This window comes from Chiloscyllium plagiosum, chromosome 27 (assembly GCF_004010195.1).
Source record: "Chiloscyllium plagiosum isolate BGI_BamShark_2017 chromosome 27, ASM401019v2, whole genome shotgun sequence".
Lineage (NCBI taxonomy): Eukaryota > Metazoa > Chordata > Chondrichthyes > Orectolobiformes > Hemiscylliidae > Chiloscyllium > Chiloscyllium plagiosum.
The window spans coordinates 9,892,246-9,919,782 of record NC_057736.1 but is presented as its reverse complement, the minus strand read 5'-3'; the positions used below and the strand labels follow the sequence as shown (position 1 = coordinate 9,919,782).

The 27,537-nt window shown below is 40.2% G+C and overlaps 1 protein-coding gene across 1 annotated transcript in view; it reads right to left on the bottom strand.

The window, feature by feature from the left end:
• The window catches only part of rlf (RLF zinc finger), a 63,194-nt gene that overhangs the window by 16,050 nt on the left and 19,607 nt on the right, over positions 1-27,537 (bottom strand). The window contains exons 2-7 of the mRNA XM_043717375.1: positions 13,341-13,495; positions 11,783-11,864; positions 7,855-7,990; positions 3,451-3,653; positions 2,240-2,376; positions 1,257-1,398 (exon numbers count right to left, since the gene is read on the bottom strand). Coding sequence (XP_043573310.1) covers positions 1,257-1,398; positions 2,240-2,376; positions 3,451-3,653; positions 7,855-7,990; positions 11,783-11,864; positions 13,341-13,495 — 855 coding nt within the window. The remainder of the gene's footprint in view (positions 1-1,256; positions 1,399-2,239; positions 2,377-3,450; positions 3,654-7,854; positions 7,991-11,782; positions 11,865-13,340; positions 13,496-27,537) is intronic.

The following is a 27,537-nucleotide window of genomic DNA, read 5'->3' as shown; positions in this document are numbered from 1 at the left end:
TGCCTTTCCGAAATGGAGCCGTTTATCACTACTCTTTGTTTCCTGTCAGCCAACCAACTTTCAATCCAAGTTAGTACTTTGCCCCCAATACCATGCGCCCTAATTTTACTTACTAACCTCTTGTGTGGGACTTTATCAAAAGCTTTCTGAAAGTCCATCTACTGGATTTCCCTCGTCCAACTTCATAGTTACATCCTCAAAAAATTCAAGAAGATTAGTCAAGCATGATTTCCCCTTCATAAATCCATGCTTACTCTGTCCTATCCTGTTACTACTATCCAGATGTGCCGTAATTTCATCTTTATAATAGACTGCAGCATCTTTCCACCACTGAGGTCAGACTAACTGGTCTATAATTTCCTGCTTTCTCTCTTCCACCTTTCTTAAAAAGTGGTATAACATTAGCCATCCTCCAATCCTCAGGAACCAACCCCGAATCTATCGAACTCTGGAAAATAATCACCAACGCATCCACGATTTCCCAAGCCACCTCCTTCAGTACCCTGAGATGCAGACCATCAGGCCCCGGAGACTTATCAACCTTCAGACCTAACAGTCTCTCCAACACCAAATCCTGGCAAATATAAATTCCCTTAAGTTCAGGTCCATCAGCCACTGATACCTCAGGGAGATTGCTTGGGTCCTCCCCAGTGAACATAGATCTGAAGTACCCATTTAATTCCTCTGCCATTTTTTTGTTCCCGGTAATTTTAGTCCTAACCATTTTTTTGCCTTGCACATACCTAAAAAAGCTTTTACTATCCTCCTTTGGTATCCAATGGGTTTGGTATCCAGAGGAGAACTATGAACATATGAATACATACACACTTGTGCGCACAATAATAGAGGGCTATTGTTTTGTTTTGCTGAGCTGTGTTACGGTTGTTATTCTTCTTATTGTTAAGATTTTCCTTTTTTAGCTTAGCTATTAGTTATTTGTGTAATTAGCAGCTTTGTTTTTTTAATATTAGTTTGAATGGTTTGATTTTGTATTTGTTATAATATTCAAAAGAAACTTTTTAAATAAAAATATATTTTAAAAAATGAAGGCAACACTGGCTAAAGAACTATCATATTACAAATGAAATATTTAACAGCTTGCATTTTTAAAAATCAAATAACTCAAGCAAAGGCTATAAAGTGAGCTAATTTCAAGACAACTATTAAAGTAAGGCACTGCAAAAAAAAAAAAAATGATACTGAACAAATAGCTTTTCAATGTGTTTCAAATTTCAAGAAACCAACTGGTTACTTACTTCAGATTGGATAACTTTTATAAGGAAGAATATGTGGTACACTGTTCTTGCAATGATACCAAGTTGACGACAGCGTTCTAGAAAGGAATCTAAAGAGGGATCCATTCTTCGCTGCAACTTGCTCCAAAACAGAGTAAGTTCCCTTGAGGAAAAAGGATGACAAACAATTATTTCCTTTTTAAGTACACTTTTAAGATGTCATACCATTTCTGGCTTAAAAAGTGGCAGTATAACTAGATTCCATTCTCACAATCACTACATGCAGACAAAATAGTATGCCTCTCATGTTGTTTTCTCAGCAACATCATTCACAATTAAAACCACATACAAACATAGAGGGCATTTGTTTAACTTACCAATTTTGACCTATTTTGGACAAGTACCAAAATATAACCAAAAACACGTTGAATTACAATATAGCAGTGAGAACGTTCCTCATGACGAAATAGTAAAATGCTTCTTGCTTGTACTGAGATACCTATTCATATACATGGCAGCAAGAGTCACTCACTTGGATCCAGAGGGTAAAGATCAACTCAAGTTTCTGCTTCAGTCTCCAGATAGCAGACATGAATGAGGATCAGATCAGACTCAGCTGTGACGCTATGCACGATGAATACGTCACCTAGTCTGTTTCAATTTTGCTTCAATGCACATTATGTCAAGTTGGACGAAGAACTAGACAGCAAAATCCCAATGAACTTTTACTTTCACAAGAGCAAAAGGTCAGGGTGGCAATGAACTATAGTTACAGTTTCAAAGCAGAGATTAAACACAGGTGCTCAATTTAATCAATTTACAATCCATCAACCAGCCCGAACTACAGAAATACAAAAGGGAAACAATCACACCACTCACTATCACCGTGAGTTAGTACAGCATGCTAAAATCCAAATAATAATTCTCCCAGCAAGTGTGAACGTAAAGGCATGGAAAAATCTGATACCTCAAATATTTTAATACTTAAAATACCTAAAACTTACCAAGAGCAATAGACACTTTCCTGCTGTAGCTGATGTGTAAGGAATGTTGTACACAGGACAAAAGCAGCATTATCCTGACCATCAGACTCCAAATTACAAATAATATCCAGTACTTCCTTGCAATCAACATGGGCAATCTATCCGAAGTAGAACATTTTGGATATTAGACAGGATAATCATTGCAATTTAATTTAGATACATAATGCAAAGTTCATTTCAAAATGTGGGACAAAACCAAAACAGACACTCAATTTTCTGAAAATGACATTATTCCTGGAAACTTTTAGAACCACGTTGTCCATAAGTAACAATGTATTTAATTTAAATATTGCAAGAACACAAGACAGATACCAATGAAGGTTATTCAAGCGATGTTCCAGAATGACCTTTCGATCCAAGACAATAACAGAGGTCCTAAAATTATTCTAGCATTTTAGTCTCCAACACTCAACCAAACATCTATTTCATGTGTTGATTGCTTTTGCAAATTAGATTAGATTACTTAGAGTATGAAAACAGGCCCTTCGGCCCAACAAGTCCACACCAACCCTCCGAAGAGTAATCCACCCAGATCCATTCCCCCTGACTAATGCACCTAACACTATGGGCAACTTAGCATGGCCAATTCACCTGACCTGCATATCTTTGGACTGTGGGAGGAAACCAGAGCACCTGGAGGAAACCCACGCAGACACGGGGAGAATGTGTAAACTCCACACAGTCACCTGAGGTGGGAATTGAACCAGGGTCCCTGGCGCTGTGAGGCAGCAGTGCTAACCACTGAGCAACTGTGTTGCCCCAAATCTTTTGACGTCTGCCTTAAAGTTTCATGGATTTGTAGATGTTCCTATTTTATACTATTATGATTCACGACAAAGTTCAAGACTTGACTATTCTATATGCTGTTTTATTTGATAATCTATATCACATCATCTTTTAAATCCAAAAACCTTAAGTTTCTTTTGCTTCCCTTAGAACTCAGTACTCTGAGTTGGAGGACCACCTTGAAGCTTCTCTCTAAACTGCCATGAGCTTGAAGGATTCCCTTAAGCTTTGACAACCGCAGCACTGTCATCAATTTTCACTACTGCCCACCAGAATCTGCTTTTGTGAAAATTCTATCCAAATTTTCATATTGGGGTCTATATTCCTTCGCAGAGTAATGGATCTTTCAAGAACAGAAAAGCCTCCACTTTTTAAAAACTACTTACCTCTTTTGCTGCCTCCTCATTGGGTCCCATGGTGCAGAGACAAGTGAGGTAGATTTGTCGAAAAGCACCTTTGTTGTTAATTTCTGCATTTTCTGCACAACATTTCGCTAGCAGCGTTGCTTCAAGCTTACGATCTGTCTTCATCAAATGTTTAATGCGTATCTCAAGGAATGCAGGCCCCTCCTGGATCAAGTAATTCTTGACTATATAAACAGAAAAGGTCATTTGGTTATAATCTATACCTTGGACGACTATCGTGATATTTAATAAAACAAAGACATGTCAGAAATTAGGCTACCAAAATAAAAGTTAGCATCTACAATACAAGGAAATTAATCCTGTCAGAATGGTTTATACTCTGCCACCCAATTCTGATCAATGGTAAATGACTAAACACTCTTTCCTGGCTTGAATTAACTTTCAGTCTGATGTGGGCAAATACTGGATTTAGCAACATAATATTTGAAGGACTGTAGTTTCAAATGCAGCCTGAAATCAGTACAAAGACTTTTCAGGCATATCGTTTATATTAATCCAAAAGGTTTGTGTGCATCAATAGGTTACATTGCATATTAAATTGCAAAAATACAAGAATCTTAATTAAAAAGTTTCTTTCACAATTGAAAAATGTTGAAGTAAATAGCCTGTTCGGAAACAAAAGTTTGAGCAGTAACACTTGTACATGCGAAAGATAAGCCCTCATTTCATTTTTGTGGTACTGGCTACAGGTAAAAGTTCCAGCGTAATTATTCTACTACATTGAGTCCACATTACATGTTGGCTAATTATTTCTGAAAGCTATTTCTTGATCAGAGATTGTATTTCTGACTTTTGTCCTGCAATCTCGTTTTCACTTTGCACCCTATTCCCAAGACACCAGCATTACTAGTCCTTAAATGCTTCTTCATACCAGCAACCTAGCCCAGTAGCAACATCAGGCAGACATTCTCAATTATTCAGTTGAAAACAAATTTTCCATTTGTCTAAGCATTCCAATAAATTATATAGCAACAACATGAAATGAAAAGCATAAGCACAACCTAATCAAACTGTTAGTTTTACTTCACCATCCACCAAAAAGACTATTATTCCTGCAACCTAATATTAACACTGCATCAGAATGCAGTTTCTTTTAAACAGGCAAAACACAGCCCTTCCAGAGCTTTTATTCAACAAATGAAACCAAGAGCCCTTTTATATAAATTCTTAGATTAATATTGCGGGAGAAAAAGCCCAACATATAACCATATCTTTTTGATATTTATGTAAGAGGAAAAACTCAATTGATATAAATTACTCTACAGGAGAGATTTATGAATGATTTTATTGCAGTAGTGTCACTAGATTATCAAAGGGGTCCTCCAGGAAAAAAAGTACAAGTGCCTTGTTTGAACATCAGGAAAGAGACAGATCAACGGGCACTTACTGATCAAACACTCTTATACTTAAGAGGTACCAGAGCATATCTGGCATCTATGACCACGGCTACCTACGAATGTAGCTTTTAAAAAATAGCAAAAGGGATTCTGTTCCACTAAGATCCTAATCTATAGCACACCCAAGTTTTAGAAAGGAAATTAAATGCAAGTTAGAAAAGTGGAAAAAAGGCAAGGAAACCAAGTTACCTGCATATCGTAAAATACAGCACACCAATTTCAATTTAAACAAGCTGTTTCCTATCAATATCATTCCGCACTGCAGAATTAGAATGATACATACAGAGGACCATGCAACACATTGTGTGTGGGTTAGCTCTATGGGCCAGCTCTCCAATTAATCCCATTCTCTTACTCTTCCCTCACACACCTATCCATTTCTTTCCCTTTGAGTCTTAATCAAATACATTCTTGGTTAAAAGCTGATTTTAACCAGCCGTTTAACCAGCCACTTAAGGTCACAACTCCCTGCATAAAAATAATTCATGTCACAGCTTTCATTTTTAAAGCACATTTACTTCTCAATAAATGAGGATGCATCCCATGCACACAACTTTCTACTTTGAGATCTTACAAACCTTTAGTACCTCCTTTTCATTCTATCCAATGAAGTTAAAATGCCTCCTCCTTTACAGCTGCTTGGGCAGCATCCTCTTCGGGTGAAGGATGTAAAACACCTCAGTTTCTGCATTCACAGATTTTGTGTTTCAGTCCCACCATTTCACTATTGTGTAGTTCTAAGACAGTTTTGGATTATTTTTGTTGTAGCTATTATTCTATTATAGTACACTCACTCTTTTGTTCCTTTAAAAGACTTGTTCTGAACATTCAATATTCAGCTTACCTCTGCTATACCTTTTCAACAGATTTAAATTAAAAATCACAACACTAGGTTATAGTCCAACAGGTTTATTTGGAAGCACTAGTTTCCAAAGTGCTGCTTCTTCATCAGGTGGTTGTGAAGGAGGACGATAAAACACCATTTATAGCAAAAGGTTACAGTGATACAATGATTGAACAGACCTAGATTGTTAAGTCTTTCACCTTTCAGAATGGATTTGCTGGTTCCGGTTCTTTAATATGTAAATCCCAGGTGTACATTATTTTGGCAATGAATCCCTAACCTTCTTTCAGACATTTAACTGTATAATTGAGTGTAAAAGGCAAGGCAGTAAAGGCTGAACAGTCACTGTTTTTTCTCTCTGAAAAGGCACCAAAAGCTACCAAAGATCAGCTTTCTCAGTCTCGATTTTGAATACCAGATTACTAAACAAACTTCCCATAGGTGTAAAATTAAGTCCTCAAATTTATGCTCAGAGGTTGGCATCTTTCCAGCTGAGAGGGATGATGGGCATACAATCTGTGAACTTTGGGAAGGTTAAACAAAATCAACTACTGCACTTATGAAGGCAAAAGCCAATTCTGAAAGGGCAAAATCTGTTTAAAGTGCCGTACATGAAACCATCCCCGGTCAATGGTGCAGAAAGGTATCTGCTGACCCCTTATTTGAAGTCTTGGTGCCTACTTTGCAGCTTCAGAAACCATATAATTGGGATGGCAAAAACCCTGCCCACTGTTGGTGTAGGTAATTTCAACTATTGCCAGGTAGTTTCTCATTCTTGACAATTATATTGCTGTCGTTTGATAGCCCATTCTCTGATTCAAGAATGTTGTCTCCCAGGTTTCACAGCCTTAGAGAAACAATTTTCTATATGCCCAAAAAAGCCGAATCAAGCCGTCTTTGTTTGATCACTGCTGGCATGATCAGCATGCTCGCCTAGAAAGGTTTACTCAGGTGGTGACATTTTCCTTTCAATATAATGCCAAGGATGTTGAAATACCCAGGATGGAAGCTATAGGGCCTTTGTCCTTCCTACTTGTAAGCTAACAATTTCTGCCAAACAGCAATGTGAAGATACACAGTTGCAGATAAGCGCCTTGTCTGAAAAGAGGCTTCTTTCTTTTCTCTTCCATGCCTGTTTTGTTAGTTGATCAAAGTTGGCTATTTCCACCATGTATGTTGAGCTCATTATGAGCTATCAGTCTGTCAATGTTGACCTAAGGTAGAAAAAAGTACTAACTGCTTCTAATAGCATGCTGTTGCTGAACCTGATCACAGACAGACACGACATCCTGTCCCATAACTACATTGCTCCTGACACCGAAGGGGAGGAGAAAATGACAAACATGGGTCAATGCATTGGCCTCTGAAGCTCAACTATCTTTAGTGTAAAATACAGAGGAACCTCGATTATCCAAATGACACGAAGAGAGTATTTTGTTAGACGATCTAACGTTCAGATAATCAAATGCCTGATAACAATTTAACCAAGCATTGGGATCTTGCGATCTTGCCGGACAATCCGAAATTCAGATAATTGAATGCCAGATAATCGAGGTTCCTCTGTGCTTAGTGAATATTAGATTACCTATAGTGTGGAAACAGGCCCTTCAGCCCAACAAGTCCACATTGACCCTCCAGAGCGCAACCCACCCAGACCCATTCCCCTATATTCACACTTGAATAATTCACCTGACTTGCACATCTTTGGACTGTGGGAGGAAACCAGAGCACCCGGAGGAAACCCACGCAGAAACGGGGAGAATGTGCATACTCCACACAGACAGTTGCCAGAGGCGGGAATTGAACCCGGGTCCCTGGTGCTGAGAGACAGCAGTGCTAACCACTGAGCCACCGTGCCGCCCAGTATTTCAGAATATCACAAATTCAATGCATTTCATAGTTAAGTGTATTAAGGGCTTTTGTGGTCGTCACCCTACTTTTGAGCAAGGAAACCCAAGTTCAAGTCCACCTTTTCTAGAGGAATGTCATAACATCTCTGAACAAGCTGACAAACCTTTTTAATTATACCTAGAGACTTAGATGAATGAAGTTTAAATATACATGCAGCATGAATTATTTCTGAAAAGGTGGTTAAGAGAATCATTAAACTGCATTCATGCATACCTTCTTCAATGTCTGCTGGTTGTTTGGTAAGAATGCATTGTAGGAGTGGATTTTTCCATGCACCACCATCATTTGTGATAGCAACAAGGGCCTGCAGTTCATTATGCCCAAATTCCAGCAATGTGATGTGAGAATCCTATCAAAAAGATAGTGAAAAGTTTACAAGCACACCATGATGAAAAGCTGCACATTGTTTGGCTTTACCCTCAGAACAAGGTCACTGATAAATGTATTCACAAACAACATCTAATCTGTTCTGTTTTTATAGTTCACAGCACATTTCAGTTACCTGCTCATTTCAACAATTTCATAAAGCATGAAACCAGCATCAATATTACAGCAACACTGTCTTCTGCACGATTGTATTGAACTTTCAAGCCAATTCTCAGTTCCAAAGTATGTGTTGCAATTCTGTACACACTATTCTACAAATCTTAGCAAAATTAGCTTCAGAAAATAAATCCATTAACATATAAATCACATGAGCTATATGGACCATTTTAGATTAGGCCCTTCATAGTAAACACAGAAACTGCCAGACTAAGAAGCTTCATAATAAAATGCACAGTAACATGCTGTAAAGTGTGATTCATTAATCCATTTTGACAATTTATCGTTAGAAATTGCATTTTACTTCAGTGGGCTTTTTTCCCCCCCTCTAATTCCATGAAAGCTATGTATGACAACATTCACTTCCAAGTAGAAGAATTTTTTCTAGGAATGACACCAGAAAGATCTTTGGGACAGATGATCATTGCAGAAGCACTCATATAAATAAAAGTTTGAGAATGATCACTCACTCCTCCCAAAACCAAAATATACAGTTTATAAAGTCATGAGGGGCATGGATAGGATAAAGAGAGAAAGTTTTTTTCCCCTGGGGTGGGGGAGTCCAGAACTAGAGGGCATAGGTTTAGGGTGAGAGGGGAAAGATATGAGACCTAAGGAGCAACTTTTTCACGCAGAGGGTGATGTGTATGGAATGAGCTGCTGGAGGAAGTGGTGGAGGCTGGTACAATTACAGCATTTAAAAGGCATCTGGATGGTTATATGAATAGGAAGGTTTTTGAAGGATATGGGCTGGGTGCTGGCAGGTGGGACAAAATAGGTTGGGAAAAGGATGACTAAGGTAGGAATTGGGCCAGTCAAAGACAGAAGTGGGAAGTTGAGTATGGACCCTGTGGACATTGGAGAGGTGCTAAACAAACATTTCTCATTGGTTTTCACTCAGGAAAAGGAGAATATCATAGAGGAGCAGAATGAAGTATGAGATATTAGACTAGAAAGGATCGAGCTTAGATACAAAGAGGTGTTATCAAGTCTAGGAGTGTAAGTAAACAAGTCCCCTGGGCTGAATAGGATTTATCAGAGGATTCTCTGGGAAACTAGGGAGGAGATAGCGAAGCCTTTGACTCTGATATTAGTGTCATCATGGTCTACAGGTTTAGTACCAGAAGACTGGAGGATTGCAAATGTTGTACCCTTGTTTAAGGGCAGTAGAGATGATCCAGGTAATTGTAGGCCATTGAGCCTTACTTCTGTTGTAGGAAAGGTTTTGGAAAGGATTACAAGAGATAGGATTTATAATCATCTAGCAAGTAACAATTTGATTTCAGATAGTCAACATAGTTTTGTCAAGGGCAGGTCATGTCTCACAAACCTGAAATTTTTGAGAAGGTGACCAAGCATGTAGATGAGGGTATGGCAGTTGACGTGGTGTACATGGACTTCAGTAAAGCCTTTGATAAGGTTCCACATGGTAGGCTGTTGGAGAAAATGCAGAGGCATGGGATCGAGGGTGATTTAGCAGTTTGGATTAGAAACTGGCTTTCTGAAAGAAGGCCACGAGTGGTGGTTGATAGAAGATATTCAGCTTGGAGTCAGTTACTAATGTTGTGCCACAAGGATCTGTTTTGGGCCCACTACTGTTTGTCATTTTTATAAATGACTTAGACGCAGGCATAGGTGCTCAATTACTAAGTTTGCAGATGACACTAAAGTCGGCGGAGTGGTGGACAGTGTAGAAGAATGTTACAGGTTGCAGGGGGACTTCAATAAACTGCAGAATTGGGCTGAGGGGTGGCAAATGGAGTTCAATGCAACTAAATGCAAGGTGATTAACTTTGGGAAGAATAACAGGAAGGCAGACTACTGGGTCAATGGAAAGATTCTTGATAGTGTGGATATGCAGAGGAATCTTGGAGTCCACGTACAAAGATCCCTGAAAGTTGCCACCCAGGTTGATAGAGCTGTTAAGGCACAAGGTGTGTTAGGTTTCATCGGTAGAGAGATTGAGTTCCGGAGCCACAATGTGATGTTGCAAATATACAAAACGCTAGTGTGGCTGCACTTGAAATACTTGTATAGTCTGGTTGCCCTATTACAGGAAGGATGGGAGGCATCAGAAAAAGGTGCAGAGGAGATTTATCAGGATGTTGCCTGGTCTTATGAGGAAAGGCTGAGACACTTGGGCCTGTTCTCATTGGAAAGAAGGCTAAGAGAAGATTTGATAGAGACATACATGATGATCAGAGGATTAGATAGGGTAGACAGTGCAAGTCTTTTTCCTAGAATGATAAGGTCAGATTGTACTAGGGGTCATAGCTACAAATTGAGGGGTGATAGATTTAAGACAGATGTCAGAGGCAGGTTCTTCACTGTGGTTAGGGTGTGGAATTTCATATCTGCCAATGTAGCTAACTCAGCCACATTAGGGAGATTTAAACAATCCTCGGATAAGCACATGGACGATGATGGGATAGCATGTGGGGACGAGCTGAGTATAGTTCACAGGCCGGCACAACATCAAGGGCCGAAGAGCCTGTTCTGCGCTGTATTGTTCTATGTTCTATATCTGGTCGGCATGGACGAGTTGGACCAAAGGGTCTGTTTCCATGCTGTACATCTAATAATCAATTTAACCGTCATTGTGACGTACTTCAAACGTTTTGAGAAAAAAAAACCTTTATTTGCCAAACATTGCCCTATTACTCTAAAGTATAAGTCGTTCCAAAGGTATCTGCCACATCAATTATCTGCATGAGACATTTCGTAGCACGGTGTTAAGAGTGTATTTGACATGAGGAATAATCACAGACAAGCTGGATCCTCTCCTCTCACATTTACATTTTACAACAGCTTCTGATTTCAAATCAGGAGTGGGATCCCCACGCCAAATTCAATTACAATGCTCCCACTGCTGCTTTGGTTTAGATTATGATTGGGAACTGAACACAAGGAAGCGGTCAGTATCAGGTTTCAGTTCAGAAGAATAGTTTCATCTCAGGATAGCAGATGGTTTGTGAAGTCTTCAAGCAGGAAAGTAGTCAAATTTTTTTTAAAGCAGTCCCAGCACACACAGGCGGTAAGAGACCAAATTTTTCTCTGATTCAGTGGAAAGAAATCAGTCAGTAGTTTTGTGTCTCCAGGAGAGACAATAATGGAGAGAATCACACTTGGTGAATGTGTAATTGCCAAAAGGAAAAGCTTGCAACTTGTCAGCTCAGCAAATAATTAAAGACTTTAGATAGGAGTGATATTTTACTTAGATGGACTACCAGCAAATGATAGCATTGTAAATTGTTGAATCTTCTCATGTTTCGATTTTTCTACTTCATAATTAACCATTTGTGGTGATAAGTTGCTTTTTTATTTATAGAAGATTTATTGGCAGTTTAATGTTCAGGGATTGATGACTATGATGACCGAACTACAAAGAGATACATTTTATGATCTATCAAGCCAGGTTTCACTGAGATGGGTCTGGCCGATATTTTCGCCAACTGGGATCAGAAAAAAACCTACATATTAAAGCACTCCAATGAATGAAATCAAGGTTTGGATCATTATTGACTACAGTGCAATTGAGAATTAGAGCAAACAAAACTCATTTCAACAAATAATCTGCCATTTCCAACCGATCACTCACCTGTAACGTCTGTTGCAGCTGCTGCCATACCTCTTGTGGAATCTCATTTTCAGACAGTGACAATAGAAGTTCAAAACAACTCCTAAAATTTTAAACAGGGTTAATAAATGAGTCAGCTAACTCCTTTTGAAAGGTTCAGACTTATTCTACTGAAGATCTGTTGCATCTGTTGCCAGGAAACAAAAACAAATGTCTCTTCAGAAAAGCAAACATTTATTCTGTTGCCAATAAAGACGAGGAATCTTACAAGTGTAACTTATTCTATACAACTTATTCTACACAGTATTTCATCAAATCTGCTCAAGTACCAAATAAACAGCCATAATATCATAAACCATAATGTTTTTAGTAAAGTGACATTTAGATGGTTTTAGAATTTCCACCATGATTAGTACAGGTGGTTAAGTTCCCCAACTGCACCTGGATGCGTAAAAACGGTGGATGCCCTTCCGAAAGGCATTGAGGGTCTAACTGCAGAACATGGACTGCAATAGTTCAAGAAGGCAACTCACCACCACCTTCTCAACGCCCATTAAGAATGGTGGCCAATAAAGTCTGGCCAGCTAGTGACACCAATGCCCCACAAGAATAAAAAACCTAACATGCATTTAGCAACAATACTAACGACAAGGAGTACAGCACAAATTCTACCGCAAGACACCAAAACCCATAGCAGTCCACAATACTAACTACTCAGTCACAGAGTTATATTGTACGGAAACAGACCCTTCAGTCCACCTGTTCCTTCCAACCAGATATCCTTGAGTGATTGAGTCATATTTGCTAGCAGTATTCCCCAGATCTCTCTAAATCCTTCCTATTCATATACCCATCCAGATGCCTTTTAAATGCTGTAATTGTACCCCCTCCTCTGGCAGCTCATTCCATATAAACACCACCCTCTGCATGAAAGTGTTGTCCCTCAAGTCCTTTTTAAATCTTTTCTTTCTCACCTTAAACCTATGCCCTGCAATTTTGGACTCTCCTACTCTAGGAAAAAGACCATGGCTATTCACCCTATCCATACCCCTCAAGTGTTAACCCTCAGTCTCCCATGCTCCAGGAAAATGTCCCCCAACCTATTCAGCTTCTATAGCTGAAACCCTCCAATCCCACAACATCCTTGTAAATCTTTTCTGAATCTTAAGAGTTTAACACCATCTTTCCTATAGCAAAGACATCAGAAATGAACACAGTATTTTAAAAGTGGCCTCACCCATGTCCTGTACAACCACAACAGGATGCCTCAATTCCTATATTCAATGCACTGACCAATGAAGGCAAGCATGCCAAATGCGTTCACCACCTGCAACTCCACTTTCAAGGAACTATGCGCCTGGACTCATAGGTCTCTGTTCAACATCATTCCCCAGGCCCCACCATTAAGTGTATAACTCTGCCCTGGTTTGCCTTACCAAAATGCAAAATGTCACATTTATCAAAATTAAATTCCAGCTGCCACACAAAGAGCAAAGAAATCCCAAGCTTATTTTCTACACTTAAGATTCTTGCAGTTGAATTTTCATAGAAAAATGCCATTAAGTATAGTGGCACTTACACTGCTAATCGATTCAGTACAAAATGAATATGAGCACAGTCCGTAGTCAGGTAAGGCCTTGCGTTTGTGTAACTTTGGATAGAAATCCGATACACGTCCAATAAAGGCAGGAGTTCTTCAGAGGCTTTGCACTTCTCACCATATTGTACAAAGATCTACAGTGAAAGAACAGGAGTCATTATTTCAGAACCCAATCACCAAATTAGCTACTCAGGAGATAGTGTTTTCTGTAATCTGCAGTGATATGGAAACATTTTTAAACATGCTTTAAGTCAACAGTAAGCTCAAAAGAGCAGCAGTGTATTAGCTTGTTTCACCGGCTAGATTTAAACCAGTACTGACAAGAACCGAAACACATGGCAATTAGAACTAAAAAAAAAGTACCCATTACTATTACAAGGAATGATTCAGAGCTGAAATCTCTGGTTTCTAATCAATATTTCACCTTCTCTCCTATTTCTGGGATTTCATGCCAGAGGGCCAATTCATTTGCCTTCCAGGATGGAAAATGGCTATTCCTCCAATGAAGCAAGCCACCAGTTCACATTAGTTAAAAAATTAAAATGTTTTGAGAGCATAATGTGGAATAGTTCTGAATTCTACCAGTGAATATGCACACCATCACCTGTGTTTTAAGGTATCTCAAAAACAAGTGCCAAACAGCATCCAGAGTTGCTATCCGCAGATCCAGTGTTGATGAGGAGCAGATACTATATTTAGCAACAGTACCAATGACAGTGAAGGTTGACATTTTGGTGGCCCCCAAACTCAATACTGCTACATACTTAAGGTGCAGATTTGGTTCAGTGCATTTGGATCACTAAGCAAAGTGATACAAAAAATCAAGTCAATATGTTTCAAGGATGCTGCTAATTTTTTTGAACCAAATTCCCCCATTACTGAAAGGAAATTCAAAGAAAAAACAATCTTATGAGTCCACATCTAAAAACATGACTGAAATGATCTCTGGCATATTCAAGCCAAAAGCAAAGAATGAAGATAAAATGAATTATGCACCAAAACTGGCTAGCATTTACTTTTAATTTACTTCAATTTTCATATCTCCAGGGACTGTTAGTTATACACGAACATGTGAATTAAAAGTAGTACATTTGACCCCTAAAGCCTGCTTTGCTATTCAGTAAAATTACAGCTAATTGAATTGTGGCTTTAACTTCACTTGCCTGCCTACTGAAAATTTGATTTGTCCTTAGTGAAAGATCGCTATCTCTGCCTTTAAAGCATTCAAATTCCTTGCTCTGTGGAGGAAGAAAAGAGCACAGAAATTGACTGAGAAATAGGGCTCATCTGTGCCTTAAATGGGAGAATTCTTATTTTAAATTGTTTCTGTTAGTTCTAGTCTCTCCCACAAAAGGAAATAGACTCTTTAATGGAGTAAAATACCCCAAGGTGCGACACCAGAGAGGTATAAAACAAAATACAACCAAGCCACGAGGACATATTAGATTAAATGGCCATTAGCTAGAGCAAACAGCTAGGTTTCATGAAATGTCTAAAAGGAGGAAAGAAAAATAAGAGTCAGAGAGAGGGAATTCAAGCCAATGGTGGAGTAATTAAAATTGGGGCTGCTCAAAAGGCCAGGAATATATGAGAACATCTATTTCAGAGGAAGGTGAAGCTGGAGGTGGTGACAGAGATGGGAAGAGGCAAAAACAAGTAGGAATTTGAAAACAAGGATGTTAACTTTAAAACTGAGGCTGTGCTTGAACAAGAACCCATGCAGGTCAGTGAGCAAAGGGTGGGTCAGGACATGGTCAAAGCTCTGGGTGACCTCAAATTTATGGAGGGAAGAATCTTGGAAGCTAGTAATGTCAACCTCGAAACTACAATCGCTTGAAATAAGGATTCAACAGAGAAAGGGGCAAAATCAGGCAACATTACAGGACTCATGTATAGGCTGAAGCTGATGTCAACTAAAAGTTGGTTTAGTTCTGGGCATTTGCCAGGGAAGGGAGTTGAGTCAACATGCACTTCAGGTGCAATCAAACAGAATTAAATCAATTTTTAGATAGCAATTATATCATAAATGAGGCATGAGAAAAGATATCTGGACATTCATGGTTTAACATTTCAGAAGTTCCAACCTGATATCTGCATCCAGTAAAAGTCATGGCCAAAAGGTTAATAAAATTCCTCTTTAAAAAGGACAGGAAAGTATTGACGAGGTGCAAATTCCAGTTTCCTATTGTGAGACACTTGTGGAAGTATTTACTGCAAATATCAACACTAACTTTGAGGTGAATAAGTCTTTTGATTCTTTAAGTCTTTAAACCGGAACTGCACTTGACATGTCACCACTTGCAGAATTTAAGCTCGTAATAGAAGAATTCATATTTCTTAAAATGTTCCTCACTACTAGCTACCTGCACCACACAAAACATTTTCAATACAAGAATTACATTTTAGGTTCTGTTATCAACTCTAGACAAGTTGTTAATCTTTCATCAGAACTGGGAAAAGTTAGCCAAGGAATAGGTTTTGGGCAAAACAATTTTATTACATCTTTAAACTTTTCCAGTTCTGATGGAAAATCATTGGCCTGGAAAATCCACAGTTGCTATGCAAGCTAAGAATTCCAGCAGTTTTTAACCTGAGATTTCCAGAACAGACAGTATTTTGCTTTCTGATTAGAACTAAACTGCATTGATTTTACAATGACTTCAGGCAACCTGCCATTTTACTATCTCCATGGGAATGTTTTACATCCCAGAATGCTTTACAGGACCATTAACATATGACACCAAACCACTTGACGAAAGATTAGAAGTGATCAACATTGACAGTCCTAAAAGGAAGGTGACAGTTTGGGGACCACGTTTCAGAGTTTAAGTAGTGATATCATGGCTGTCATCAGTGGAGTAATTGAAATTGGGAATGATCAGGTGGTCAGAATTAGAGCAATGTAAATGTCTTTAGTTCTGTGGCAAGGTTACAAACAGATTTGAAAACATTGACAAAAAATTTAAAATTAAGGCAGTACTTAACTACCCAGTTGAACAAGGGTGTACTGGGCGAAAGGAACTGGATAGGAATTGATGGCACATACAGAGCTACAGGCGAGCTAAAATATATGAAGAGTACAATGTGGAGACCATAAAAATAGGCAACCTCATTGTTAGGATAGTTGACATCAAACCTAAATCTGTTGAAACAGCCTCCAACTTAACGATAAGAGATTGAGGGGCAAATAACATACAACTATACATAAAGGTTTCCACAGCTGCAGCAAAAGGATACTTTTCTGTACTGTGTTATCAGTAAGCCTGACAATAATGATAGTAATTTACCCACACTTTCAGCAGAGGCTAGATGTTAGGAATGAATATATCTGATGTTTATCAATGCTCTGTTCTTTTCAATTTATCACAGGAAAGCATTAGAATTGACTCAACACTTTGCTTATGCTGCCACAGTCTGATCTCTTCAGTACTCGTCTGTGGTAGAGCATTTCCTTACTGCATTACAGTGCTTCTGTGCATATTGAGCAACATGTTTTAAATGCAATTCAGGACCACGCAGCCATACTTCCTTCCAAAAGGAGTGGACAGAAACCTTGAGTTTTTTTTTCGCTTTCGTTACAATCAGTGATTTTTTTCAAGGTCAAAAATGAACTCTACAAGATGCAAACACATCCTAGACATTCTTAGTAATACAGTTCCAAAAATCCCTACCGGCATTCAAATGAAAGTAAATTTGAAGCTCACTACAGGAAAGGCATTTAGTGCCCAACATCTGTGATGCAGAACCTAATGCTAAATTTAAAGACATCGGATGTGCAACAAGTTCAGTAGGGATAAGGAAGCATCTTATGCATTTATTTGCAGCTTAATTATAGGAACTTTACTACAAAGAAGCATAATTAGTGAGAGACAGGTGAATCAATGGTCTCCATTACAAGTATAGACATTTGCAATCTTAAAATTAAACAGCTGTCAGAAAATCAAACAGTACAGAAACATAATTTGTTCGTTAGTTTTCACCGAGTGTAAAACAACAGGAAATCAGCAAAGTTGTCCATGACATTGAGTAAACTACTGTTTTGCAGATAGGAAGAAAGTCTACACTGGGATTCCTGGAGGGTGATACTAAAACCACAACTTTGTGTGACCTATGTTAATGACCTGGGTGTGCAAGCCTCAATTTCAAACTTGTCAGGTGACTAAACTTAGAGTACACAAACTGAGGTCAACAATGATGGACTTACAGTCACCTAGTTCAGAAATTGAATATTACTTAAAAACGATACTACAGAAGATTTGCATTTTTCATTCATCAGAACGGAATAGCAAGATACTGAGTTTCAAAGGTGAGCAATTTATACTACATAAGAAACATGTTGTTGATTGATTTGAGATGATGCTGAAGAGAATGCTCAAGGGATCCGAGCTCTCATGCAGTATAAACTGCTGTTCTCTTCTGAAATTTAGTATTCTTGCAAATTTGTTCTGATGAATGCAATAACGCCAAAAAAAACACTCTTTTCTCAGGAATACTGAAGTGATAGTTTTAGGAGGACAATGACAGACAGGCTGGTGGAATGCACAAGCAAGTGGCTAGGTAAATTTCATGCACAGAAGTGTGAAGTGATATATTTGACAAGAAGAATGAGAAGAGACATGAAAAAACAATTTTAAATGAGGTATTAGAGCAGAGGGACTTGGATACACATGCACAAATCGTGGTCAGTGCATACAGACAGGTGTTAGTTAGAATTTCAGCTTTGTGATTTGAAGCAGTGTGTATAAAAGATAATTATGACCAACCACAAAAATCAGATTAAACCTCAAATGGTGTAGTGCATCCAATTGTGTCCATTCCATGTCACACTAGGAAGAATGGCGAGGTATTAGAGAAGATGCAAAAGAATTTACTTCATTCTCAGCTTAAAGATCCTCAGTCACATATCAATTTGATAAGCTGGGACTATTATCCTTAAAAACAGAAGGCCGAGAGGAAGCTTGAGAGAGGCTTTCAAAATCAAAAGTGGGCTGGACAGAGTAGATAGGAAAGAACTATTAGCATTGGTAGAGGATGACTGAATCAAAAAATATAAACACAAGGTGAATCGCAAAAGAGTGTCATGTGAATTTTAAAATACAGCCAGTGAATAGGATCTGAAATGCACAATCTGCATTTGTGATGCAGGCAGATTCAACTGTGGTTTTCACAAGGGAACAGCATAAAGGTCTAAAGGAAAAAATGACCGATCAGAAAGAAAGAATGGCAGATGGGACTAACGGAGTTGCTTTCGCAGAAAGCTGGCATATTTTGAGATTCCACAAATATAAACTGGAAATGGATTTACACAGACAAAATCAATTCAGAATGTGTTTTAGAATGGAGGCTGACAGCAAGAGACAGAACTCAGCTAAGACAAATGGTTATTTGTTTTACAAAACGTTCAAGTTCTAAATTGAAGGAAGGCTGATTTTTACAGTATTAAGCAGGAACTTCCAAAAGCTGATTGAGGGCATATGTTTGCAGGTAAAGGGATAGCTGGAAAATGGGAAGCCTTAAAAAAATGAGATAATGAGAGTCCAGAGACAGTATGTTCCAGTTAGGGAGAAAGGCAAGGCTGGAAGATGTAGGGAATGCTGGATGACTAAAGAAATTGAGCTTGTGGTCCAGAAGGAGGACCAAGCATATATCAGGCATAGACAGCAAAAATCGAGTGATTCCCCAGAAGAGGATAAAAGCAGTAGGAGTACATTTAAGAGGGAAACCAGGAGGGCAAAAAGGGGACATGAAATAGCTTCAGCAAATAGGGTTAAGGTGAATCCAAAGGGATTTGACAAATACATTATGGATAAAAGGGTAACAAGAGAAAGAATAGGGCTTCTTAAAAGATCAGCAAGGCCACTGTCTGTGGAACTGCAGATGGGGGAAGATACTAACCATGTGTTTTGCATGAGTGTTTACAGTAGAGAAGGATATGGAAGATGGAGCACATGGGAGATAAATAGTGACATTTTTCAAAATGTCACTACTGCAGATGGGGTGGTGGTGGGCATCTTAAAACACAAAGGTGGAAAAAATCCCCGGGACCTGATCAGGCACACCATGGAGCTCTATGGGAAGCTACAGAAGAGATTGCTGAGCCCTTTGCTAAACTTTTTGTGTCAACAACCACAGACAAGTTGCCAGAAGACTGGAAGTGGGATAACGTGTGCCACTATTTAATAAAAGTGTAAAGAAAAACCAGGGAATTGTAGACCAGTGAGCCTGACATCAGTGGTCGGCAAGTTGTTGGAGGGAATCCAAAGGGACAAGATTTACGTGTATGTGGAAAGGCAAGGACTAATTAGGGATGGTCAGCATGGCTTTGTGTATGGGAAATCATGTCTCAGAAACTTTATTGTGTTTTCTGAAGTAACAAAGATGACTGATGAGGGCTTCAGAAAAAGTGTTTGACAAGGTTCCTCACGGCAGACTGGCTAGCAAGGTTCGACCACATGGAATAGAGGGTGGACTAGTTATTTGAATACAGAACTAGATCAAAAGGTAGGAGACAGAGGGTGGTGGTGGAGTGCTATTTTTCAGACTGGAGGCCTGTCACCAGTGTGCCACAAAGATCAATGTTGGATAAATGATTTGGATATAAACATAGGACATCTGGTGAATAAGTTGCAGATGACGCCAAAATTGGAGATGCAGTGGACAACAAGGTTACCTCAAAGTACAATGGGACCTTGATCAGATGGGCCAATGAGAGGTAATTTAGATCAATGTAAGGTGCTGCATTTTGGAAAGGCAAATCAGGACAGGACTCACACTTAATGGTTAGGTCCTGGGGAGTGTTGCTAAACAAAGACCTTGGTGTGCAGGTTCATAGTTCCTTGAAAGTTGCCAGGGTTGGAGAATTTGAGCTACTGGGGGAGGCTAAATAAACTGGGCTATTTTCCTTGGAGCATCAGACACTGAGGGGGTGACATTATAAAGGTTTAAAATCATGAGAGGTATGGACAGGGCAAACAGCACGGCCTTTTTCTTGGGGTAGGGAGCTCAAAAAGAGGGCATAGGTTTAAGGTGAGAGGGGAAAGATTTAAAAGGACTTAAGGGGCAACATTTTCACAGCGGGTGTTATGGGTATGGAATGCACTGGCAAAGTATTGGAGGCTGGTACAACATTTAACAGGTATTTGGATGGTCATAGGAATAGAAAGGATTGAGAGAGATATGGACCAAATGCTGGCAAATGGGGCTAGATGTATATATTTCTGGTTGGCATTGACGAGTTGGATCAAAGGGTCGGCTTCAGTGCTGTATATCTCTTGACAATTTCAGGCAATTGCAGAAAAATGTTTTGATATTTGCAAAACTATTGTAGACTAAATGCATACAACAATGCAGCAAAAACATAAAATAAAAACAAAAGATTAGAAATATTTGCTAGATCTGACAAATCTGTGCAGAATTCAAGTGCTTGCATTTTAGATAAGTACTGGTTTGGCTTTTCTGAAAAGTAGTAAGGAAATATCCAAAATGTTTCTGCAATTTGGGGCTGGGAATGCAATAGGTAGATGAAGTTGGGGAGAAGGTGTTCAGTTGGAGGAGGGTGGAGCGGACAGATGGGAAAGATGATGGCCTGGCCAACAGGACAGTGCAAGTTGGAGACTTGGGACTGGGACTGGCGCGAGGGGCTAAGGGAAGTGAGGAAACCAGTTAAATCCACATTGATCCCATGTGGTTGCAGGGTCCCAAGGCGGAAGATGAGTTGTTCTTCCTCCAAGCACCAGATGGTTAGAGTTTGGTGATGGAGACGAGCCAGGACCTGCAAGTCCTTTGGAGGAGTGGGAGGGGGAGTTGAAGGGGAGAGGGGTGTTCGAGATTGTTCAGGTGAATTTTAGGTTGGGGCAAAAGGTTTTACTGAAGTTGATGACTGGCCGATACATATTCTTCAATGTAGCAGAGGAAAAGGTGGGGGATGGTGCTGTGTAGCTGCAGAGGATTGACTGTTTCACGTACCATACAAAGAGACAGGCAAAGCTGGGTCCCATGCGGGTGCTCATGGCTATCCCTTTGGTTGAGGTAGCGGGAAGATTGGAAGGAGAAGTTATTAAGGGTGAGGACCAGTTCAACCAGGCAGATGAGGGAAGGGTACTGGTTGGGACGGCGTGAGGGGAAGTAATGGAGGCCTTCGTCGTGACAGATAAATGTGTTGAGGGACTGAATTTCCATGGTGAAGATAAGGTGCAAGGCGCAGGGGAAAAGAAAGCGTTGAAGGTGGTGAAGGGCGTGCATGGTGTATCCCAAATGTAAGTGGGGAGTTCCTGGACTAAGAGGTCAGGACAGTGTCAAGGTATGCAGAGGTGAGTTCAGTGGGACAGAAGCAGGCTGAGATAATGGGTTGACTGGGGAAGTCAGGTTTGTGAATCGTTGGTAGGAGGTAGAATCAGGCGGTGCAGGGCTCGTTTTCAATGAGGTTGGAGGCTGTGGATGGGAGATCCCAAGAGGTGACGAGGCTGTGGATGGTCTGGTGATGGGAGGTGAGGTCGTGGTCGAGGGGGCAATAGGAGCAGGTATCTGCAAGTTGGTCCCTGGCTTCAGAGGTGTAGAGATGGAAATGTGTTGCTGGAAAAGCGCAGCAGGTCAGGCAGCATCTAGGGAACAGGAGAATCGACGTTTCGGGCATTAGCCCTTCTTCAGGGCTAATGCCCGAAACGTCGATTCTCCTGTTCCCTAGATGCTGCCTGACCTGCTGCGCTTCTCCAGCAACACATTTCCATCTCTGATCTCCAGCATCTGCAGACCTCACTTTCTCCTTCAGAGGTGTAGAGGTCAGTGTGCCAAACTACCACAGCACCCACCTTGACTGCTAGTTTGATAATAGGGTTGGGATTGGAGCAGAGGGAGGGAAGGGCTGCGTATTGGCAGGGCAGGAGGTTGAAGTGGGTGAGTGAGTTCATGTCACGGCAGTGGTCAGAAATGAAGAGGTCAACAAGCCAGCATGCGGTGTCCAGGTGGTCGGATGTGGGAGGATCCTTGGACAGAGGTGAGGGGGTCGGATGTGGAAACTAAAGGGGTAGCCATGGGCACCCGCATGGGCTCTGGCTATGCCTGCCTCTTTGTCGAGTACGTGGAACAGTCCCTCTTCTGCAGCTACATTGGCACTATCCCCCACCTTTCCCTACGCTATATCGAAGACTGTAGCGGCACCACCTCATGCTCTCATGAGTCGGTTGAATAGTTCAACTTCATCAACACCTTCCACCCAAACCTCAAATTCACCTGGCCCAATTCAGACACCTCCCTCCCCTTCGTGGACCTCTCCATCTCCAGCAACCAACTAACCACGGGCATCAATTACAAACCCACTATTTCCCACAGCTACCTGAACTACGTCTCCTCACACCCTGCCTCCTGTAGAAATGTCATCCTTTATCCCCAATTCCTCCACCTCTGCCACATCTGTTCCAGGATGACCAATTGCACCTTAGAAAATCCCAAATGGCCTCCTGCATCAAAGACCACAATTTCCTCTCCCACATGGTTGACGATGCCCTCCAGCCCATCTCCTCTACTTGCCGCATCAAGGCCCTTGAACACCGCCCGCACGCCCCATCCTCACCTTCCACCCCACCAACATTCATATATATATCACATCATCCTCCGCCACTTCTGCCACCTACAAACAAACCCCAACACCGGAGATATATTTCCCTCCCCACCCCTATCAGCATTCCAGAGAGACCATTCCTCCCGCAATTCCCTTGTCAGAACCATTGCCCCGTGGCTGAACACTTGACTCCCTCCCACCTCACCAAGGACATGCAGGTCCTGGGTCTCCTCCATCGCCAAATCCTAACCACCTCGAGGAAGAACACCACAACTTCTGCCTTGTAACCCTGCAACCACAGGATTAATGTGGATTTCTCCAGTTGTCATTTCTCCTCTCTGTTATCCCAGTCCCAAGCCTCCAATTTGACACCGCACTCCTGACCTGTCCATAGTCTTTTCCTATCTATCCGCTCCACTGTCCTCTCCAACCTATCACCTTCTCCCCCACCTTTATCTACCTATTGCATTCTCAGCTATCTTCCCCCCCCCTTTATCACTCAGCCCACAAGCCTCATTCCTGATGAAGGGCTAATGTCCAAAGCATCAACTCTCCTATTCATCAGACGCTGCCTAACCTGCTGTGCTGTTCCAGCACCATACTCTCGACTCTGATCTCCAGCATTTGCAGCCCTCCTATCATCCCGTTTCCCTATCCCCATATCAGTTGAAACAAACACTCAGACAAAGCATGGCTTTGTCTCCTTCATCTTTATGCTGCGCCCTGGAGGGGGAGAGAATGATTGCCCATGTGCGCAGAGACAAGTTCTTGGTCTTCTCTCGAACTGCAGATTCTTAATGATGAATTACATAGTCACTTACAGGGAGCAGCATCCAAATAAGGCAACACCTATATTGATTGGGTGACTGTTACAATCAGCGAACATCAACAGTAAAGATTAAGCCATCTGGTGTTATACAATGAACGTTCTTAACCTTGTTAACTGGCTTCACATAATGAATACTTTTTCACCTCATCAACCCACCACCCTTGCCTCCAACATCTCATTTACTGCAAGTTCTTACCTGATCCAAGTCACGCTAGCTGAGCCTTTGTTTCTCACAACCCAAAACTTAACTCTTTCCCTACCTGCTCATACCTGATACACTTTCTCACTCCTTTTCTTCTAACTGTAAACCACTCAAGTTACACAAGGTTCCAGTCACTTCACATAAGTTTCTTTTTTTCCAAACTGGATGATCTGTTCAATAACATATGCCCCTCTCTATTGCCATCTGATTATGCTGTTCTTGTAGAATCAGAATGTAGATGGTTTTCAGAATGGTACTACCACTACAACCGGGAGGTTCAACTTCCAGTGACCAATCACATAATAATAGAAGGGAATCGAACAATTGCAGCCCCAGTGGTAACTGGCAAACCATTTGTGCACTCAGCGAAATTTCTGCATCCACATGATGTTGATTCCCATCACTAAACTCTTGCCTATGATAAAGGTACAATGTATATTTAACCTAAAAGTTAAACATGAATATTTATAAAGTAAAATCCTTTTTTTAAAATTGGACGAATATTAAGGTCCAATAAAAATCATTTCAGCAATGATAGAATACATTAAAGATGCAACCCTAGGTAACAATATTGTTTAATATGTATTTTTTTTTACAATGATTCAATTATGACGCAGTTCACAAGTGTTCAAAGTTTGCCAGTCAGCCAGACTCCTAGTTTTTGGTCAACTTCCTATCCTAATCACAGCCAGATGAGTTTATACCTCATTCACTGAAATTTTTGCTGTTTATTACTGGTTTAATAGAAGTTGGAACCAAAATTGTCACTTTTTTTTTATAGTACTTAAACCCCAGTGTCTGTTGAATCTATGACTCAACAATATCAATATGACATTTAAAATTGAAAATAAATAAATTCATTAGAAGGCAGTTCAAATGTTTTGAGAAACTGGATCAGAGTTTATGCAGTACCCCTGAAACCAAAGTGCCACAAAGTACAAGTAGGATATAAGACCGTAAAGCCATGGTAATGGTATAACATGGCTGGTATCTTGGAGTATATCAAACATTAACATGATGTCAAGAGTCATACATTCAACAGACATTCTGGGATTTAAGTACTATCAAAAAAAAGGACTAAGTTTGGGTTTCAATTTCTATTAAACCAGTAATAAACGGCAAAGATTTCACAAAGTGAATGAGATTACAACAGGATCTGGACCAGATGGGCGATCACTCTCTCTCCCTCCAGGGCCCTGAATAAAGATGAAGGAGGTCAAACTAGTGTCTGAGCGCTTTCTTCAACTGAGGCAGGAACAGGATGACAAATATATTAAGCTAGGTCTGTAATATATAGATGCTATCTTCTGAAAATGTAGCAATAAAAAGCTTATAATTTCAGGAGATCCATCTCATTGAAATGTAACATTCACTGTGCAGTTTACCAGAGACTTGTATTTTCTACCAAGTATAATGCATCACAATTCAGTTGACCTACATCAAGCCTCACGTAAGGAACAAGGCAAATCCCAAAAGGGGATTTCATTGGGTATTCCAATGTCTGAACCATTCATTCAAATACTGGCAATCATTTGGAAAATAGTGCAAGTTTTTAAACTGCTGGAGCAGACAAGTGGAAACTGCTTCACACAAAAGTTTCACCACTATGAAACAGCAACCCAAGAATCGATAAAGCCTGTGCAACTGGAGCTGATACTAACCAGTTTAACAGTTCTTAATTTACACAGTGCCCTCAAAATAGTCCTACATTTACTGTGTAAAGCATTCTTTTCAGAAACTTTTGCGAATGGCATTCAGACCTCACTCAGTTTCAGCAGGAAGACGACCCTAAAGATGTTCAGAACGCAAGATTCAATACAAAACAGGATTATAAAAACATCCACAATCATGCCAAAGAACACTCTTCTTTCCAACTGAGATTTAATGGGGCAGTTGAAAATTACTATTCCCATTTTACTAGAATCTGAAGATTACAGTATGATGTGCACTATTGCACAAATTCAATAGCAAAGATTTTGCCCTCAACAAGTACTACTGCTCTGAATACAGCCTAAAGGGACAGAAGTGCTTTGCAAGAAAGCAAATTGCATACCAAGGTAAACAGCCAAAAAAGAAGTTCAATTCTTACTGGTTATGATTAACTGACCTCCAGGATTGACAACCAAACCCGAATTATAGGAGGCAGACTGGAGATTAGATTCAAGGGTACAACCAAACTGGTCAGCCACAATCTTGTCAAATGGCGAAGTAAACTTGAAAGGCTGAATCTGTTTGAGATAAGTGTGAACCTTTGCTATAAAAATCCCACACTCATTTTCATTGCACAATAATCCAAAGTTCCTTTGCTTTTAAAGCAGTTAAACACAGAAAATAGGAGGAATACGCTAAGTGGCCTTCGAAGTCTGCTCTGCCATTCAACATGTTCTAAGCTGGTCATCCAACTCAGTAACCTGTTTCTGCTTTTGCCCCATTAAGAATTTCTTTGCATTAGCAAAAGTCTCAATAGATATTATACTAAAATAGTTTATGACCTTTGTAAGTGTTACTTAATAATTGCTTAATGTACCTACACATACCCCAATGAGTAATTTTCAGGCCAAGAGATTTGAATTTTCAATCAAACCACTTAATTTTGGTCTTGGGAACAGGAAGAATTTTAAATTCTCCTTTTCCAATTCACCTACTGCCAGCTGCAACAGAACTGGCAAAAGAACTGTACATATTTACAAAATCTCAACTTGAGTACGCCACATATACTTTTATGGGATTAAATTTTAATTTTAGTCTGCCAGTTGTATTGAATGTCTAATTCTAGAGTGACAATTTTACATAGGTCATTTCCACTATAAATGGAGATACGAACTGAGAATGAAAAAGGTGATATGGATGCAAACAAGATTTTACCGAATTAGCTATCAGTCACAGCTCTTGGGTATGCATTAAAATCTAGGCAAAAGTGAGTACTGCAGATGCTGGAGATCAGAGTCAAGATTAGACTGGTGCTGGAAAAACAGGTCAGACAGCATCCGGGGAGCAGGAAAATCAATGTTTCAGGCAAAAGCCCTTCATCAGGAATGAGGCTTGGAGCTTGATGAAGAGATAAATGGGGAGGGGGGTGGGGCTAGGGCAAGGGCACGGGGAAAGCAACAGAGTACAATAGGTGGATGGAGGTGAGGGTGAAGCTGATAGGTCAGAGATGATGGTGGAGTGGATAGGTGGGAAGGAAGATTGAGAGGTGGGGTTGATTGGTGCAGGCATCCCAGAGATGTTCTCTGAAACGCTCTGCGATTAGGCACCCTTGAAATTTTTTTGGAGTTGGGGGGAGGAGTTTTGTTTCCTGTGCACAGTGGTGTCTGCTCCAGGTGGCACTCCAACTACAAGCCTAAATGATGCATATATCGAATGCAGGAATGACTTTGTATGAAGTGATATCTGCCAACCTTTTGTCAAGCTTTAGCAAAGGAGATTCATGTTTTTCCAGAATCTCTGAACTCTATATACAAAAAAAGGTAAAATGTCACCCTCTGACACCATGTAAGTTTAACAACGCAAGGATACCATATGGAATTAATCAATCACAAGACCAAACAACCAGTAATAAATACAGAAATGCAGGAAACACTGAATC